Source organism: Mirounga leonina, unplaced genomic scaffold (assembly GCF_011800145.1).
Source record: "Mirounga leonina isolate KUSES-001 unplaced genomic scaffold, KU_Mleo_1.0 Mir_127, whole genome shotgun sequence".
Lineage (NCBI taxonomy): Eukaryota > Metazoa > Chordata > Mammalia > Carnivora > Phocidae > Mirounga > Mirounga leonina.
The window spans coordinates 72,779,272-72,797,129 of record NW_023270316.1 but is presented as its reverse complement, the minus strand read 5'-3'; the positions used below and the strand labels follow the sequence as shown (position 1 = coordinate 72,797,129).

The following is a 17,858-nucleotide window of genomic DNA, read 5'->3' as shown; positions in this document are numbered from 1 at the left end:
ATGCCTCAAATGAACATTGTGATGCATGCCTCCTTGAGCACAAAAGGGTTTTTCTAAGGGAGATACCAAGAGTGGCATTGTTGGGTCTTGGGCATGGATATTTGAAAATTTTACAAATATTGCCAAATTGCCCTCCAAAGTGGCCATATTAGTTAGCCCTCCTACCAGCAGTGTTTCTTTCTGGTATTTTTTAAAACAAAAACATTTTTGTTTCTGATTACAAAAGGCTCACAACAGAAAGGAATGGATGCCTTAAACATTATTTTAGTGTGAGACTTAACATATTCACATACTACGAGGAGAGTCAGAGAAGATGCTGCATGGAGAACACTAGACTCCTGAGGAAATGTTCTAACTTCAGAGCATCAGTGAAAGGATCAGTCCTAGATGGAAGAAGGGGCTCCTAGTGCTTTCTTTTTATGGCCATATGAAGTAGAAAGCAAGGTAGAAGGGTTGGATGGGGGGGCTGGTACTGAAGAATGCAGACACATTTTAAAATAGGTTATACCGGGACAATGGGAAGGCAGGTGACTGGGACACTGTTTCTCAAAATGTGTTTGAGGAACACTGACTTTGCAAGATGAGTAAAAAAAAAAAAAAAAAAAAGTGTTAAAAAATTATGGTAAATTCTTCTTACTAAATCCTGTAAGAAGAATTTACCATAATTTTTTAACACTTTTTTTTAACATATTCAAGGCTCTGAAAAAGACAAAGTTGTTTAACTCAGCATTTCCCGAACTTTCTCAGCAATAGAACCTTCTCCTTTGTGTAAAAGCAGTTAATACACTGCTGAACCAGTCATCTGTGAAATATACTTTGGGAAATACTGGACTAGTGATAATTTGAAGAAATGGGCAACAAATGAGTGTCCAGCTTGTCTTCACAAAATTAATTTATTTGAAAACAAAATGAAACCAAAAATACACAATTTAACAAACATCCATGTACTAACTCCTTAGAATTAAAAGGTTAAGATTAAATTACAATAAATTTTTAATACTTATTTTTCTATTATAGAAATAATATATATTCATGAAACAAATTTGGGAAGAAGAGGAAAGATAGGAAAAAACTACTCTGTCATTTTACCACCTTAGTAAAACCACTGTTGATGTTTTGAGGCAGTTACTTTATCGTTATTTCTATTAGGTTTTTTATTGTTTACATCATTCTAATAACACAGCATATACAATTTTGTATCATGTTAAATATCTACATTATATTGTAAGCACTACTGTACATCATCATGGCTGCCTTTTTTAATGGCTGCATAATATTCCAAGTGGATAGTTGACTATTTAATCATTCTTTTTGGTTTTAGAATTTACATTGTTAGCAACTCTTTCTTTTTTGGCTTTCATATGAAATATTGCAATGATTACATGGGAGCGTAAAACTCCTTATTTACAGTTATTTTCTTAGGACTTATTTGCCAAGTTCAAGGTAATGTACATTTTAAAGGGTTTTGAAAAAAAATATTGCCTATTTGCTTTGGGGGGGCAGGGGGAAAGGTTGTATCATCAGTAATATATTAAAGTGCCTATTTGTGGGACCCCTGGGTGGCTTAGTCGGTTAAGTGTCTGCCTTTGGCTCGGGTCATGATCCCGGGGTCCTGGGATCAAGTCCTGCATCAGGCTCCTTGCTCAGTGGGGAGCCTGCAGCTCCCCCTGCTTGTGCTCTGACAGATAAATAAATAAAATCTTAAAAAAAAAAAGTGCCTGGGGGCACCTGGGTGGCTCAGTTGGTTAAGCGACTGCCTTCAGCTCAGGTCATGATCCTGGAGTCTCCGGATCGAGTCCCGCATCGGGCTCCCTGCTCAGTGGGGAGCCTGCTTCTGCCTCTGACCCTCCCCCCTCTCATGTGCTCTCTCTCTCTCTCTCTCTCATTCTCTCTCTCAAATAAATAAATAAAAAATCTTAAAAAAAAAAAAGTGCCTGTTTGCTCTGGTTCCCTCCAATTTAATTCAGATTTCAATTTGTTAGCACTGGTCCATTTTTTTCCAGCTGATGGAGATTCACAAATCCTAATCTGTCATTTATTGCATTATCTATCCCCACTGGTTTTGCAACCCATTACAGGTCTGCTAAACATGTTATATATTTCTCCATCGAGGCAGTGAATAACATTTTTTCATAAAATGTTAAGAACAGAGTCCAAAGGAAGGTAGTAAAGACCATGTTGACATGTATCAATTTATCAATACTCTTTGGATATTGTTTAAAGAGCTTCAATGGCAGCTTCATCAACATTTTGATCATGACTAATAAAAGATACTTAGATCACCTAACTATAGTATCTTAGTCTACTCTTCTCCATCTTGTTCACAATGATTTAATAGAAAGCTCTGTCAAATGGCGTATTGACGGATGATTTCTCTTTGGCTTTTCCCCTCATGATTCCAGGCTGTATTTTACACATTTTTGTGTATCAGAGCCTAGCACAGAGCTTGCTTGATACACAGTACACAGATTCTCAATAACAGTTTATTTGAATGATATGCTTAATTTGGCATGAATTTAATGAACCTCTGTTGTCCACCATAGTTCCAAGCCATTAATAAACATACATGTTCATTTAGGAATGGCAAATGTTTCATGGAGAGTACTTGGAAAAAAAAAGATTTTATTTATTTATTTGAGAGAAAGAGAGAGTGGAAGGAGGAGCAGAGGGAGTAGGACAAGCAGACTCTGTGCTTAGGATCCTGAGGTCATGACCTGAGCTGAAATCAAGAGTTGTTTGCTTAACTGACTGAGCCACCCAGGCCCCTGCCCCCGCCTCAAAGAGCACATTTTATAATTAGAAGTCCCTGGGTGTTGGCTTTGCAACTTACAAGTTGGTAACTCTGTGTAAAGCCAGACCTTACTCAGTTTGTTCATCTACAAAATGGTGATAACCCATCTTCCTTACTTTCCTCATAGGGTTCTTAGAAGAGTCAAAATGTTTTTCTCTAAAGGGAAATCTGATCATGTCCTTATTTGGACTTTTTAAGACCCTGTAATAACTTTTTATTGCCCTCAAGAAAGAGTTAAATCCTTTAACGTGCCACACACAGACTTTTGTGATCACCATTCTAACAATGAAAGCTCTCTTTCACTGCAAGGCCTTTTGCACAAGCTGTCTGCTTTGTCTGTAAAGCTATTTTCTTCACCCTTCTATGTTGACTACTACTAGCAGCAATTCTACTAATAGCAATAGCTAAAATCTACTGAATTCTTACTAAGCATGGGACACTCTACATATCGTAGTTTATACTTTATCAAGTAGATACTATTACCAGTTTTACAGATAAGGCACAGAGAAGTGAAGCAACTTACCCAGAGTAACACAGCTATTAAGCCTCAGCTTACAAATTCACATGTCTGAATTCAAAGCAGATGTTCTCAACTTCTACTATTACGGTATCAACTTTGTCCAGAAAGTCTAACATCTTTAACATCCTCTAACAGCCAATGTGGTAAGATTAGCACTTAAGGCACTGCTTTATAATTGCCTGTGTACTTTATGCAGGGCTCTGCAACCAGAGGGATAAACAATCCATTTGAACTCAGGCAAGACTGCATCTAGTTTACTTTTGTTTCTCCAGCTCCTAGCAGTTCCTGCTACACATAATGGGCATTAATAAATATTTGCTGAACAATAAATCTAAGAAAGTGTTTTTAAACAAAAGACATAAGACAATGTTATTTTTGAATTTAGTTAAGGAACATCACCAGGCTTACCAGTTTGTGAGGTATGGGATCCACTTTCCCCCCTGTTTGCAGTGTAGTACACTTGCTTATATCCGTTCTTCTGTGATCTCTTTTGTTTGCCACAATTCCTTAAATACTATCAACAAATATTCCCCATTCACAACTGCGATACTGTCTTCTGAGAAAATCCTTTACAGGAGAAAAACTAAAATGTTAAAATTACTTTTCCCTTCATAGCAAGGGAAAACTTTTTTTTTTTTTTAATACAGCGCAGCAAAACATTAGAGATCTCTGAGGAGAAAACTATCTTTTAAAAATGAATTTCAAATCAAGACTAGGCTGATTGGAGAAAAGCAATCCAGCACATTTATAAATGAAACGTTCTGGCGCTGCCTAGGCAGTGTTGTCCCCAGGTGGCATCTTATTTTTCATAATATTTTACTGAAGCCTTTCAGTAATATAAATAGAGAGAACAGGTGCTGCAGTGAGCAGGGGGTTTGTCCAAATCAACCTTTTTTGGCTCAGTTTTTTGATAGAAGGCCCAGAACTTAAGGTAATCAGTCCTGCAGCTCTCATCACCTTCAAGGAGAAGGAAAAAGAAGGTGGTGAAAAAAGAGGGAGAGGAAGTGTGGCAAACAGATGAAACTATACTTCATATAGAGCAAGGGCTTGGGCTCCTTCCCAAGGTGCGGCCCCTCAAACTGACCGTTTACATTCTGTTAATTTTGTCTTTTCAATGAAAAAAGGACGCCTGGTTTTATAAATAAGAGGATATACAAAAAAGGAAGGTATTCGTCTCGTGAGAACTTCACCACCCCGATCAGCGTCTGGGAAGGCCACCGCGGACAGCCCATCCAACCGCCGGTCCGCTCGCGGATGCCCCGGGGGCCGGACGCCTGGCGAGCCTTCCCCCCCCGCGCTCCCGCTACCCACAACCCACCGCGCCTCGGCGCGCCTGCGCAGCGGCGACGGCCCTCTCAGGAAGAGGAAAATGGAATAAACAAGTCGGAGGAACCAGAGCGCGAGAGAGCGAGTGGAGGCAGAATTTAAAAATAAACCGGCCTCTTCACCCTCCCAGCCGGTTCATCGCCGCCGCTCCCCTTTCCCTAGCCCGCGCCCTCGAAGGCCCCGTCTGGGCCCGCGCGCCCACCCCGTCGTCCCGCGCGGCCCCTTTAAGAAAAGAGAACGAGAGAGTGAGTGAGAGAGAATCCCAACTCTCCCCCTCCCCTCCCCTCCCTCCTACCCCCTCCTCCCTCCCCTCTCCCCTCCCCCCCTCTCCCCGGGCGGCTCCGGCTCCCGCAGCGGGACAGACCCACCCGCCCAGGCTTTTATCCGGCACCGGCAGCGTCTTCCTTCCCTCCTCGGTCTATGGTGGCGGCGGCGGTGGCAGCTCCTCGGGCGGCAGCGGAAGACGAGGCTGCGGCGTTGCCATGAACAGTGGCGGCGGCCTCCCGCCCCCCTCGGCCGCCGCCTCCCCTTCCTCCTCCTCGCTGGCGGCGGCAGTGGCGGTGGTGGCCCCGCCGGGGGTTGGGGGTGTCCCCGGCGGGGCGGCGGCGGGAGTGAAGCTGAAGTACTGCCGCTACTACGCTAAGGATAAGACTTGCTTCTACGGGGAGGAGTGTCAGTTCCTGCATGAGGACCCGGCCGCCGGAGCTGCCCCGGCCCTCGGCCTCCATAGCAACAGCGTCCCCCTGGCTCTGGCGGGCGCGCCCGTGGCCGCCTTTCCGCCCGGAGCAGTCCCGGGCGGGGGAGCCGGGCCGCCCCCGGGGCCCAAGAAGCCGGACCTAGGGGGTCCGGGTGCAGGAGCCGCAGCCGGCGGAGGAGGTAGCAGCGGGGTACTCGATGGACCGCGGCTGGCAAGTAAGTGTAGTCTGGGCCGGGAGGGCCACCCCGGCCTTGGGTCGGCGGCGGAGCGAAGGCCTGGGGCTGGAGGGGGCCCGGATGAGGCCCTGCAACGAGCTTTGCCTGCGGGTCCCCCCCCTTCACCTCCCTAGGCGGTCTGAGAGGCCTAGGCCGGGCCTGAGCCCTCCTTCCTTCTTCCTGCTTCCCCTCCTCACAGCCCTAGGCGAGCCGGGGAGTGAGGGGAGGCTGGGTTCCCCGGTACGTGGGTGGGTGGACTGGGGTGCTGTGAGTGGGGGCGGGGAGGAAGGGGGATGGGCTGTGGCGTGCGGTGTGTGAGAAAGGGGGTGTCGTTTCCGGGGGGGTGTGGAAAGGGGTTGGGTTTGCAGGCACATGTGTTTTGCGTGCCCGTGTGGAGTGGTGTCTGCGGAGTGTTGAGGTTCCCTAGTGGGTGTGTGTGGGTAGGGGGCGGGAGGTGATGGGCGGGCTTGAGGCTTCCTAGAGTAGATTGAAAGAACGGAAAAAGTTTGTGTGAGGCTTATGGGAGAAAGATTTTCCAGGCAGGATGCTTTCTAAGGATTAGGAGTGAAGGGACAGCAGCTTTTATGTTGTGTTTAGGTTTAGTCGAGAGTTCAGATTAGGAATATATCAAGACTCGCATTTCAGCATAGTTTTCTTGAAGCCAAGATAAGTTTGCTGGGTGTCATTAGGGATCCTGTCTTCTCCAACTTGGTATCCAGCAAACTCAGCATGGAGCCTTTAAAACATGTCCTGTGCAGCGTTCACTTGTGTGCGACTGAGCACTTGAGTTCGAGTATCTTAAAGCTGTTGGTACTTTTTACTTTTTCACTTGTCATTATCTATTGCTTTGCAACTTTTTAGTTTTTGATGAGTGGAGTTTACAATTGTTAGTGTAAATGCAATCTATTTTACAGAAGGTTGCTCTTAAGCAAGAAGCAGAGCAGGTGGCAGATTTTTCTTTTTTGTTTCTCAGTATATTGACTATTTCTAAACCAAAAGGGGGAAGGCTTACTTTCTTGGGCATTCTAAACAGTTTTTAGATCTTAAAATAATTTGATAGGCAACTTGGACGTTAATACATTTTTGTCCCCCCCCCCTTATTTAGCAGTTACTTGCTTTATGAGGATTATTTAGTGTTTTCCCAGAGATTTGCTTTTTTAAAAAAGATTGCTGTGATGGACCTAACTTTAATGTAGATGCATTTGGCCAGATTGATATGCTCAGAAAATTAATTTGTAACTAAAAGTGTTTTGTAAAAAATGGTTACTTCATTCGTGGAAATTTATCACTTTGGAGTAGCAACTTTGCATTTTCAAGGTAAACTTTTTGCTGGTCCCATGATTTGTGGCTCAAAGTAATTTAAAAGTGTTTGAATACTACGGGTAAACTAATTGGTAGTTTTGTTACGTAGAGAAAGGCATTTTCAAAAATGCTGGCATTTGATTTAATGTTATCTTTCTAGGATTTTCTAATACACATAGGTAGGTAGATTTGGGACATGAAAGATAAGGCATGATATTGTAAACAGGTGAAGATGGGAGGTGGAGGAAAGATTCTGGCAATGGCTCAAAGGTGAGGATCATTCCATACCTCAGAAAAGGAAAGTAATTGTTTGGGATATAGGATCTTGAGAGAACAGGTAGTTATTGCAAAAGAAGGCATTTTAAAACTTAATAGTCATTTAACAGATTTGATTAAATAGCTGAGTTATGTATTTAGGTTCTGTAGGGCTTGCTTTAACTTGCCTGGGTGAAGCCTGAGGCTCCTCTTTTCTCCTGTAGACTTCTTGGTAACTGAGTAGTATGTAGGTTGTGACTCCTTTTAGATGAGAGCAAATGGCTTCATATCAGTGAGTGGCAAGTAAAGTTGTTCAGGAATCAGGGAAGAAGATTGTGTTGGTAATTTAATGGCTCCTTTGAATTTTTACACTTAAATGTTTAATTTTTAGTTTGCTTTCCACCTTTTACTGGATTCTTTGCTGTATCTTTGGAAACAGGCTTGATTTGTTAAGTGCATGAGACAATTAAGCTAGGCAACACATTCTAAGAGGTAGTGCTATCAGGAGAAATTTAAATGTTGTTAGTTGCTGCCTTGATCATCTAGCATCACAGTTTTATTTTTTCTTTGCTCTTCTTTAAAGGTAAGATTGTACAGCTCTTCCTTAGCTGAGAGGTCATAAACTGATCTGCTCTGATAAGCTAGATCTGCCTGCAGGAATATTTTGTTTGGGCTACATGGAATCTTTGGTGTGTGCATGTGTGGGTTAAAAGATTTTATTGAGGTATACATACCCAGGGAAAAGTGTACAAATGAGAAGTTTTGGGAATTTTCACAAGATGAACACACAGCTTATAATCAGTACTTAGATCAAGAAATAGGACCTAATCAGTAACCCCAGAAGTCCTGCTCTTGCCCCCTTTCAGTCAGTACCCTTTCTCAAATGTGACTTCTGATTTCTAACACTACATTCTGACACAGTAGATTCATTTTTCATTTTTTTGGAACTTTATAGGAATGGGCTTCTTTCTTTAAACATATCTGTGAGATCCATTCCTGTGATGTAGAAACAGCCTGTTGTAGTCTCATTTCTGTATAGTGTTACATTGCATGAGTATACCACATTTCATTTTCTCATTTTCCTGTTGGTGGGCAGTGGAATGTTTCCAATTTTTGTCTATTAAAAACACTGTTTTGAACATTCTTGAACATGGTTTTTGATGAAAAAGTCAAGGTTTCTGTTGGATCACTTGGGAGTTGAATTGCTGGGTCATAATAGGGTATGCATGTGTTCAGATTTAGTAGATGATTTCTGAAGTGGTTGTATCATATTTACATTCCCTGTGGCAATGTGTGAGAGTTCTAGTTGCTCTGCATTCTCACCAATACTTGGTATTAGCGGTCTTATAATTTTAGCCATTTTGGTGGCTCAAATTTATAGGATAATTTTTTCTTGCATGTGTGTGGATTGTAGTTAGTTAACATTTAAAAATCAAAAGATGTAATATAGAAGTAGATTTCTGACTTCCTTTGAAGGGCAGCTCTTACTTGTATTGGGATTAGGACTGTTGGGGCAAGACTCTCGGTTTTGCCTTGCTAACTTAGATGTGATTTTTATGTGTCCGGCTACTTAAGGCGTTTGAGTTTTTGACTCTTACTTTACTACGTCACAAAGCAGAATTGCTTTGTTAGTGTTTCAGATCATGTTAAAACTTGAGGTAAATGCAAGAGAAAATTTTATCCTTATTTTGCAAGTATTGGAAAACTGAAGCACAAAGGCTTTTTCTTCTTAATATACTTAATTGCAGTGATGTTTCAGTCTTGTGAAGGAACCATACTTTAATTTGTTGCTTACCTTTTATGTATACAGAGTATTACATTTTCTTAGTCCAGCTCTCCAGCTCCTCTGCTCACCTGGCAGTGTAGTAGTAAACATGTTCTGGCAATCAGGATTTTTGTTTGGCAAATAACAGTTTATTTTTTGTAAAGAAGTATTTAAGTGTTTTGTTTTGTTTTTAAGAGAGAGAACCCCTGGGAGTGGTGGTGGGGGGTTGGGGGGTAGAGAGAGAAGAGGGCAGAGGGAGAAGTAGAATCTTAAGCAGGCTCCATACCCACCGGTGGAACCTGAAGTGGGGCTCCATCTCACAACTCTGAGATCACGACCTGAGCCCAAAATCAAGAGTCGGGCGCTTAACCAACTGAGCCACCCAGGTGCCCCTGAAGAAGAATTTAAGTTTTTGACATTTTGTATTTCTGTTGGACTTGGGATCTTCTGAGGCTTAAATGTGTTTTGATTTGGGTTCAATTGAATTACTGATTCTTGACATTTTAATAATGTAATTCTAATTTTCAGCTAGCTAGACTTTTAATCTTCAGGGTGCTCAATTTTTAGCAGCTAAACTATGTGCCAATGTTTATATTTTTTGTACATTATTTGAAATCCAGTGGATTTATTTTACCAAAAACAGACATATTTTTCAGTTCGACTCCTTAATTAACAGTGAAGGCTTTGATGTAAGACACATCTGTGATGGAATCTTGGCTTTCTTATTAGTTTGGGATCTTGTTTAAATTTTAAACCTTTAAACCTCAGTTTTTCTTATTTTAAAAATGGGGGTTACAATAGCACTTACTTCAGAGTTGCAGTGGGATTGCATATGACACTGTCAGTGCATTGCTCGGGCCATAGTGAGGTTTTAGTCGTAGTTGCCGCTCTTATTCAGTATTGTTAATAATAAGTCTGTAAGTTGTATATTTTCTTTCCTTCTCCAGTTTTTGAGAATATACTTTTAAGACTAGTGAAATACCTAGATTATTAAGCTGTGGTTGTCTGTCCAAATGGAAGAGAACGGTGGATAAATTAAAGTTCATTTACTTTGGATTATATAATGTGTGTGGCAAACTGTTTAAGTCAGGATTACACTTACCTGTATCAGCTAACAGGAAAGAGAGTAGTGGGAATTTGTCATTAGGATAGTTGGTATAGGTTTAAGCATTTTTATTGGATAATACACACACTGTATAACAAAGACTTTATAATTCCATTTATTTCACTCATTTTATATTGTGCTTGCAAGGAGACAAGCTTTGACTAAACTAGGAATAGGAATAAAGCATTGAATGAAATGAAATTCTGCCCTAAAGGAGAGGGCAGATTGTATTGTAGAGGAGAATACAAACACATGTATAAGATAATATTAAGCCTTGAAAAGTTTTATGAGGAATATTCAAAGAGGGATGTATTATCATAATTTGAGGTAAGATTCAGTTAATGAATAAAAGTGCATAAAGGTGCACACTCTTTCCATAAACATGCATTTGAAATAGCCATGTAAGAAGATAAATGGTTGCCAAAACAAAGCAAAATATCTTCATATTTTTGCCCTTTCATAGGATTTTTCACTTTTTTTTTTTTTTTTAAGATTTTATTTATGTGTCAGAGAGAGAGGGAGAGAGAGAGTGCGCACAAGCAGGGGGAGCCGCTGAGCAGGGATCTCCATGCGGCACTCGATCCCAGGACCCTGGGATCATGACCTGAGCTGAACAAAGGCAGACACTCAGTACCAACTGAGGTACCCAGGCATCCCGGATTTTTTACTTTTTAAATTAACCTTCTATTTTGCGATAATTAGAGAGGCACATGCAGTTGTAAGAAATGATACACAGAGAACTTGTTGTTCCATCACTCATTTTCCTCCCACTGTAACATGTTTCCTAAGTGTAGTACAGTATCACAACCAGCATTGATTGATACAGCCCACTCATATTCATATTTCTGTAATCTGATTTGCATTCGTGTGTGCCCACACATGTGCAGTTAGTTCTGTGGAATTTCTTGCGTATATGTTTGTGTACCTGCCAACACAGTCCAAGACATAGAACAGTTTTATCACCCTCTAGTAGCCCTTTTGTAACCCTCCCTTACTCCCTCCCCAAACTTGGCAACTACTAATTTGCTCTCCTTTCTATAATTTTGTCATTTCAAGAATGTTTAAATGGACTTACGTAGCATGAAATCTTTTGGGATTAGTCCCCCACGCCCCCACTAAGCACAGTTCTCTCAAGATTCAGCCAAGTTGTGTGTATCAAGAGTTCATTTGTATTTATTGCTGAATTTTTCTGTTTTTTAACTCAGGAAATTTATTATGGGACAGCATTTTTTGGTTTGCTTTTCTATAGGCATATCTACTTTGTGTACAAAGTGATGAACATTTACAGTAACCCAGAAACGATATTTTAAAGATTTGTGCTAGGAGCATTTATTGACAGACTTGAATATTTATTTATATATTTTAGGGTTGATTTTCACTTATTTAATTTTTTTTTAGTTACAAAACTCAACTGTTTTTTCTTCTTTTTTTTTTTTTTTTAAAGATTTTATTTATTTATTTGACAGAGATATAGCGAGAGCAGGAACACAAGCGGGGGGAGTGGAAGAGGGAGAAGCAGGCTTCCTGCCGAGCAGGGAGCCTGATGTGGGACTCGATCCCAGGACCCTGGGATCATGACCTGAGCCGAAGGCAGACACTTAACGACTGAGTCACCCAGGCGCCCTCAACGGTTTTTTCTAAAAATTTCCATTGGAGCAGTAGTGTAAAAAGTCAAAGGAGACCAATCTCCTCATCTTATTATCTGGGGTTAATAGTTATTAATATACTGCTTTTGCCCTCGTAAAGGCTCTACTTCCAAACACAATTAGATTGAGGGTTAGGGCTTCAGTATATGAATTTTGAGAGAAAACAGTTCAGTCCATAATTTGTGTGTGCATGCACACACACTTAAGTTTTGTAGCAGTATTTCTCATGTTTTTTTTCCATATTAACTTTATATCCTATTTATAAAAGTTTAGTCCGAGATTATATAAGTGGAATATGATAAAATACTTGTTTTATGTACTGTTTTCATATAGCTGTTAGAAAACCAAAGTACAAAGATTTTGATTTTAGTGCTCTTACAAAATCAACTTTGTGGTCTTAAACTAGTCATTTAGTCCATTTGGAAATAATGTTTCTTTATCTGTAAAATGGGAGATGGGGTATGGAGTACATGATGTCCAAAATGCTTTTAACTCTAAAATGCTCTGTGTTCTAAATGTTCATATTCTAGAAAACAAATTACTTCATGTTTGATCTTTAGATCCTCTTCCCCTCCCAACAACTCTTAAAAAACACTGACTGCTCAGCAGTTTAACATCCAGTACAGGGAAGGGCATGTTGATCTCACTAATCTTGGCTGAGTTAATTGGCATGTAGATAACAATCCTCTTCCTTAAAAAAGCTCTCCCCTTTTTTGATGTCTGTTTTGTTATCTATTTTTAAATATTTTAATATTTAAATAAATAAATAATATTTAAATAAATAAATAATATTTATTTAAATAAATAAAGAATATTTTAAATATTCTTTAAAAATAAAGTTATTGTTCCTTTTTTTTTTTTTTTTAAAGTAAACTCCATACCCAGTGTGGGGCTTGAACTCAACCACCCTGAGATCAAGAGTCTCGTGCTCCACTGGCTAAGCCAACCAGGTGCCCCTGTTCCTATTTTTCTAAAGCTAGTTTTTAATTACATTTTTTATTATAAAAATTCCAGTTTAAAAAAATAGGAAACAACATCTTGTTTTGGGAACTAGAAATGTAATACATGCACAGTTTAAAAATTTAACACAAAAGGGTACCCACTGAAAAATAGTCTCCCTCCTTTAGTTCCCTGATTCCTTTCCAAAAGATAGTTACTCTTTCTAATTTATTATGTATGCATTCAGAAATACTCTTTGCCTGTACAATCATTTATATGTTTCTAGCACCTTCCGACACATATACACGTGTGCACACACACGGAAGCACTTTGAATTTTCTCACTGAATTGCGTATCTTGTGGTTTGTTCGACATTCACACACAGAAATCTACCTTGCTCTTTTTAAAGGCTGCATAATATTCCACTGTATGTTGTATTATTCTCTTTAATGGATATTTAGGTTATTTATAGTCTTTTATTACAAATAATGGCACTAAGCTGTTGTATCTTAATGCATTATGTACATTTATACATAAATTCACACAAAATATATGCACATATGTTAAGCATATAGAATCTTCAGTAATTTGGTTCAAACTTGGTACGTTAAAAAAAAATTATGTAGACAACTGCCATATGATCTCACTTATATGTGGAATCTAAAAAATCCCTGAACTCAGAGATACAGGGAACTGATTGGTAGTTGCCGGAGGTGGGGAGTGGAGGGGTGTGAGAAATAGATGAAGATGGTCAAAAGGGACAAACTTCTAGTTACAAGATAAATAATTCTTGAGTATGTAATGTGTAGCAAGGTGGCTATAGTTAACAATATTGTTACTTGGAAGTTGCTAAGGCAGTAGATCTTGAAAGTTCTCAGCATAAGGAAAAAATGGTAACTGTGTAGTGATTGATGTTAAAATTAACGCGGTAATCATTTTGCAGTATATGCATAAATCTAATCATTATATTGTACACCTAAAACGAATATAACATTCCATGCCAATTATAGCTTGATAAAAAAATCTGTATTTTATACATTATTAGCTGAAATAAGATATTTGAAATAGTCATCCATATCAAATCTGCCCCAGCAAGATTTTTTCCCAGTGGCTCACATATCTAAAGATAGTTTTATAAATCACGTCTTTTGCAACTTAATAGATTAGTATTTGTTAATACTTGTTGGGAAATTTCATTTGTATATTTAATAAAAGACTAGTGTTATTATTTAACAGTCTTTCATTGTTTATCTGCATTTTTGATATGGTTACCTTAGGGTGTTTTCATAAATATTAGGTAGAACATGACAGAGCTGGAAAAACAGGAAAGGACTTTAAAAATTATTAGATATAACTTTCTTATTTTGCTTATCTGTTCCTAAGCTTATTCTGTCGTTTAATATTGCTGTTCCTGAATCTGACTGTATACTTGATTGAAAGGATGAGATCAGAGGTGAAGAAAAACAAAATGGAATCGGGCCTCTTAAATTCCACGAGTGACCTTTTATGGCTCATAGACTTTATGGCAATGTCAGCTATCTCTGAGGAAGAGTCTTGACAATGATGGGACAGGGTATTTTCTCCCTACTCTCAAGGCTTGGAAAAATGATAAAGGCAGTTTTTAAAATAAAAATTTTAGCTGAGTCCTCTGGTATATATTATAAAAAGATTTAATGTAAACAAATAATGTATTTGAAAAACTTAGATTTTGGCAAACTTTCAATTTCAACTTAGTATAATTAGGTCTAAAAGTGGAGATTCATTAATTTTATTTAATTATTTGATTAACACACATTTACTGAGCACTTGCTCTGTGTCAGCTACTGTTTAGATTCTTGGGATATGTTAGTAACCAATAAATGAAATATTCCTTCCTTTGTGAGCCTTCCATTTTAATGGGTAGTGTGGGCAGTATTTGTAAACATAACCCCCAAGATTTTATAGTATGTTAAAAGATGATAATTGCTATTAAAAAAAAAAGCCAACTCTGCTCTTAACTTCTCAATAAACTATGGGTTTGGATGATCTTACACTGATACTTTGCACAAGGAGTAAGCTGGTTTAAGAAACAATTTCTATTATTAAATTCTCATTTACTCTACTGAGAAAGCAAGAACAATGGAAAACTTCTCAAAACATTTATTTCTTGGCAGATTTTGATTGCATAGAAAAAGCAATTATCTTGGCACAGATCCTAAACTGGAACGGTCTTGTTGGAAGACATTTTTCAATTAGTAATCAAAGGGGCAGTGCTAAATATTAAATAGCTTCACCTGAGAATCCAATTTATTTAGTTGTTTATTGTCAAGTTTGTAGCCAGTGTACCTTGGAAGAGCTGTAGTATTGTAGTGCTCCTCAGAGTCCAGTGTTTACCACAGTCTTACTGTATTGCAGTTCCTCTCTGATTCTGGAAACTAAGTGATAATGTATATCTTAAATTTTCAGTTCCAAACAGTGTACTATGTATATTCCAGTGTGAAACACTAAGATCTCAGCTGAGCTCTTGTTTTTTTTTTTGTTTTTTTGTTTTTTAAAGATTTTATTTATTTATTTGAGAGAGAGAGAATGAGACAGCACGAGGGGGAAGAGGGCAGAGGGAGAAGCAGACCCCCTGCCGAGCAGGGAGCCCGATGCGGGACTCGATCCCGGGACTCCAGGATCATGACCTGAGCCGAAGGCAGTCGCTTTAACCAACTGAGCCACCCAGGCGCCCTCAGCTGAGCTCTTGTTAAGCCACTTTGATCTATGTAAAATTGCTGTTTCAGGAATTTTTTTTTTTTTTTTTTTTGGGGGGGGTCTTCCCTTAGGCCTTGCTGTGTCTATCTTGGTGCAAAGGTGTGATAACTTTCATAAGGGCCAGTTTGCCAGGTAGAACTTACAGTTTTTAAAACAATGTCAACTTGCCTCTGGAGGTATATTTTATGCAGATGACTACTTAGTAAATATGATATAGTATATGTATATTCTGGGCACTGATTAGAGAGTTTAATTATCAAGCTTTTTTTGAACACTTTCGTGCCAGGTATTATACTGGTATCAGGGAATGCAAAGCTGTGTGGTTCTGGCCATTTATGAATGCGTAGTCTAGTAAAGGATTTTGAAATGTATAAATTTTGGCATAGTATGATACTCTATAGGTATAGAGTTGTATAAGAAACTCTATTCAGGGATATTTTGGAAGGTCTCATAAAGAGGGAATATTTGAACTATTTTTTGAAAGATGTATGAAGCATACCTGGTAGAAAAGAAAGGCATCTTAGGCAGATGAAAGGACACTGATTTTGAGAGACAGCATTGTGCATGCTTTTGTTCTGTAGTCACCTGATGTGGAGAAGAGGCTATATTATGGAGAATGGTACCAGATGATAGATTGTGTGGCCACATTGTGAAGGCCCTTGTAGGCTGTGCTAAGTGAAGTGATAAGATCTATGTCTTTAAGAGATAACCATAGGAGTTTTTGGCTTCCAACGATGGAGATAGGGAAACAGTTTGGAGTAGCCTTATGACAGTGGAAGAGAGAAATGCCAAGGACTTGATTCAGGCAAGTGGAAATGAAATATAGGGGGCGCATTTGAGAGCGATTTGATGAAGCAGCTACTTTGAGAGGGTAGATGGGAGAGAGAAAGGAGTTAAGGATATATCCTTTAGCTTAAAAGTACCTGACACACATGTACTTGAAGACATTTAATAATAGGTGGTTGTAAAGGTGAGTCTGAGTTTGTAGGAATGGTGAGAGGAATGTAGTGTAGTGATTTTTGGTGCCTTTCAAATAAGTTTGTTCTTGTTTCAAATTTCATCTCTGGCACTGCCACCAAAATAGGCAATAATGATATATATCTTAAAGGACTGTTGAGATTGTGTGTATAAGCAATACGCGGCAGCTGTTATTATTGTCTGTCTACCTGTCTGTCTGTCTGTCTGTCTATCTATCTATCTATCTATCTATCTATCTATCTATCTATCTATATCTAATCTGTCTCTCTGTCAGAACCAGAAATGAATGTTTCAAAGCAAGAGGATGAGAGCTCAAGAGGCGAAGATTGGTCTAGGTAAATGGCTAAAAAGGGAAGTACTTAATATTCTTAGCCCTTTATTACCTCAGTTGGGTGTGGTTTAATACTGTTTTCTACTTCTATTGCGAATTAGTATAAAACATGTTTCTAGAAATTTTCCTTTTACCTGTATGAAGATGCATGATGATCCGTACTCCATATATAAAAATCCTTATAAAAATTTCTGAAGAGCTTAGTGCTAGGAAGTGTTTTTGCTCTAAAAAATTGGTATTTGTTATTTTACTAGGTGAATATTTTTAACTTACATTTTTTCCTCTTTATCTTGGCTACTTAGAAACTTCTTAACTTAATTTCAACTAAGATACTTTTTAAAGCTTATGTTTATTGGTTTAGTAATCCCCCATTTAACCTTTTATTTTTATTATATGTCTGTATTGGGGGAGGGTGATTAAATAACAAATTTATTGTCTCACAGTTCTGGAGCCTAGAAGCCTGAGATTAAGGTGTTGGCTGGGTTGCTTTCTTCTAAGGGTTGTGAGAAATAATCTATTCCATGCCTCTCACCAAGCTTCTGGTGGTTTGCCTGCAGTCTTTAGCATCCCTTGGCTTGTAGAAGCATCACCTTGATCTCTGCTTTCATCTTCACAAGACATTCTTCCTGTGTATGTGTCTGTGTCCAGATTTCCCCTTTTATAAAGTTGTAAGTCCTATTGGTGTCAACTAACTAGAATTTAAATAAAAAATTTGAAAAGGAAAAAAGAAAAAGAAAGGAAACTCATAGTGAAACCAGAAAAAAAAAAGTCATACTGGATTAGGCTTCACCTGAATGACCTCATCTTAACTAATTACATTTTCAATGATTCTTTTTTTTATTTAATTTTTTAAAGATTTTATTTATTTATTTGACAGAGAGAGACACAGCAAGAGAGGGAACACAAGCAGGGGGAGTGGTGGGAGAGGGAGAAGCAGGCTTCCCGCGGAGCAGGGAGCCCAGTGCGGGGCTCGATCGCAGGACCCTGGGATCATGACCTGAGCTGAAGGCAGACACTTAATGACTGAGCCACCCAGGCGCCCCTCTTTTATCATCTTTTAAAGATACCTATTTTTAAAAAGGGCTTAACTGTAAATAAGTGTTTATACAAATGTGCTACTAGATTAGACTACCAAAAAAATAGAAGTAGTCCCAAATCTCAGTTAACAGATAATTTAGATGGGTAGATGGTACAGAAACATGTAAGAATTTAAAGGTTTAAATAGTTGAAGACAGCAGTAAAAGATAGGTCA

At 39.0% G+C, this 17,858-nt stretch overlaps 1 protein-coding gene across 8 annotated transcripts in view; it reads left to right on the top strand.

Moving 5' to 3' along the window:
- Positions 1–4,649: 4,649 nt before the first annotated feature.
- The window catches only part of PAN3 (poly(A) specific ribonuclease subunit PAN3), a 130,312-nt gene continuing 117,103 nt past the window's right edge, over positions 4,650–17,858 (top strand). For 2 of the 8 annotated variants that reach the window (XM_035003629.1, XM_035003627.1), the window contains exon 1: positions 4,948–5,549. In XM_035003629.1, coding sequence (XP_034859520.1) covers positions 5,120–5,549 — 430 coding nt within the window. In that variant the 5' untranslated portion in view covers positions 4,948–5,119. Of the gene's footprint in view, positions 4,883–4,945; positions 5,550–17,858 lie in introns of those variants that run through there. The other 6 variants (XM_035003631.1, XM_035003632.1, XM_035003633.1 and 3 more) reach the window with 4 other exon arrangements.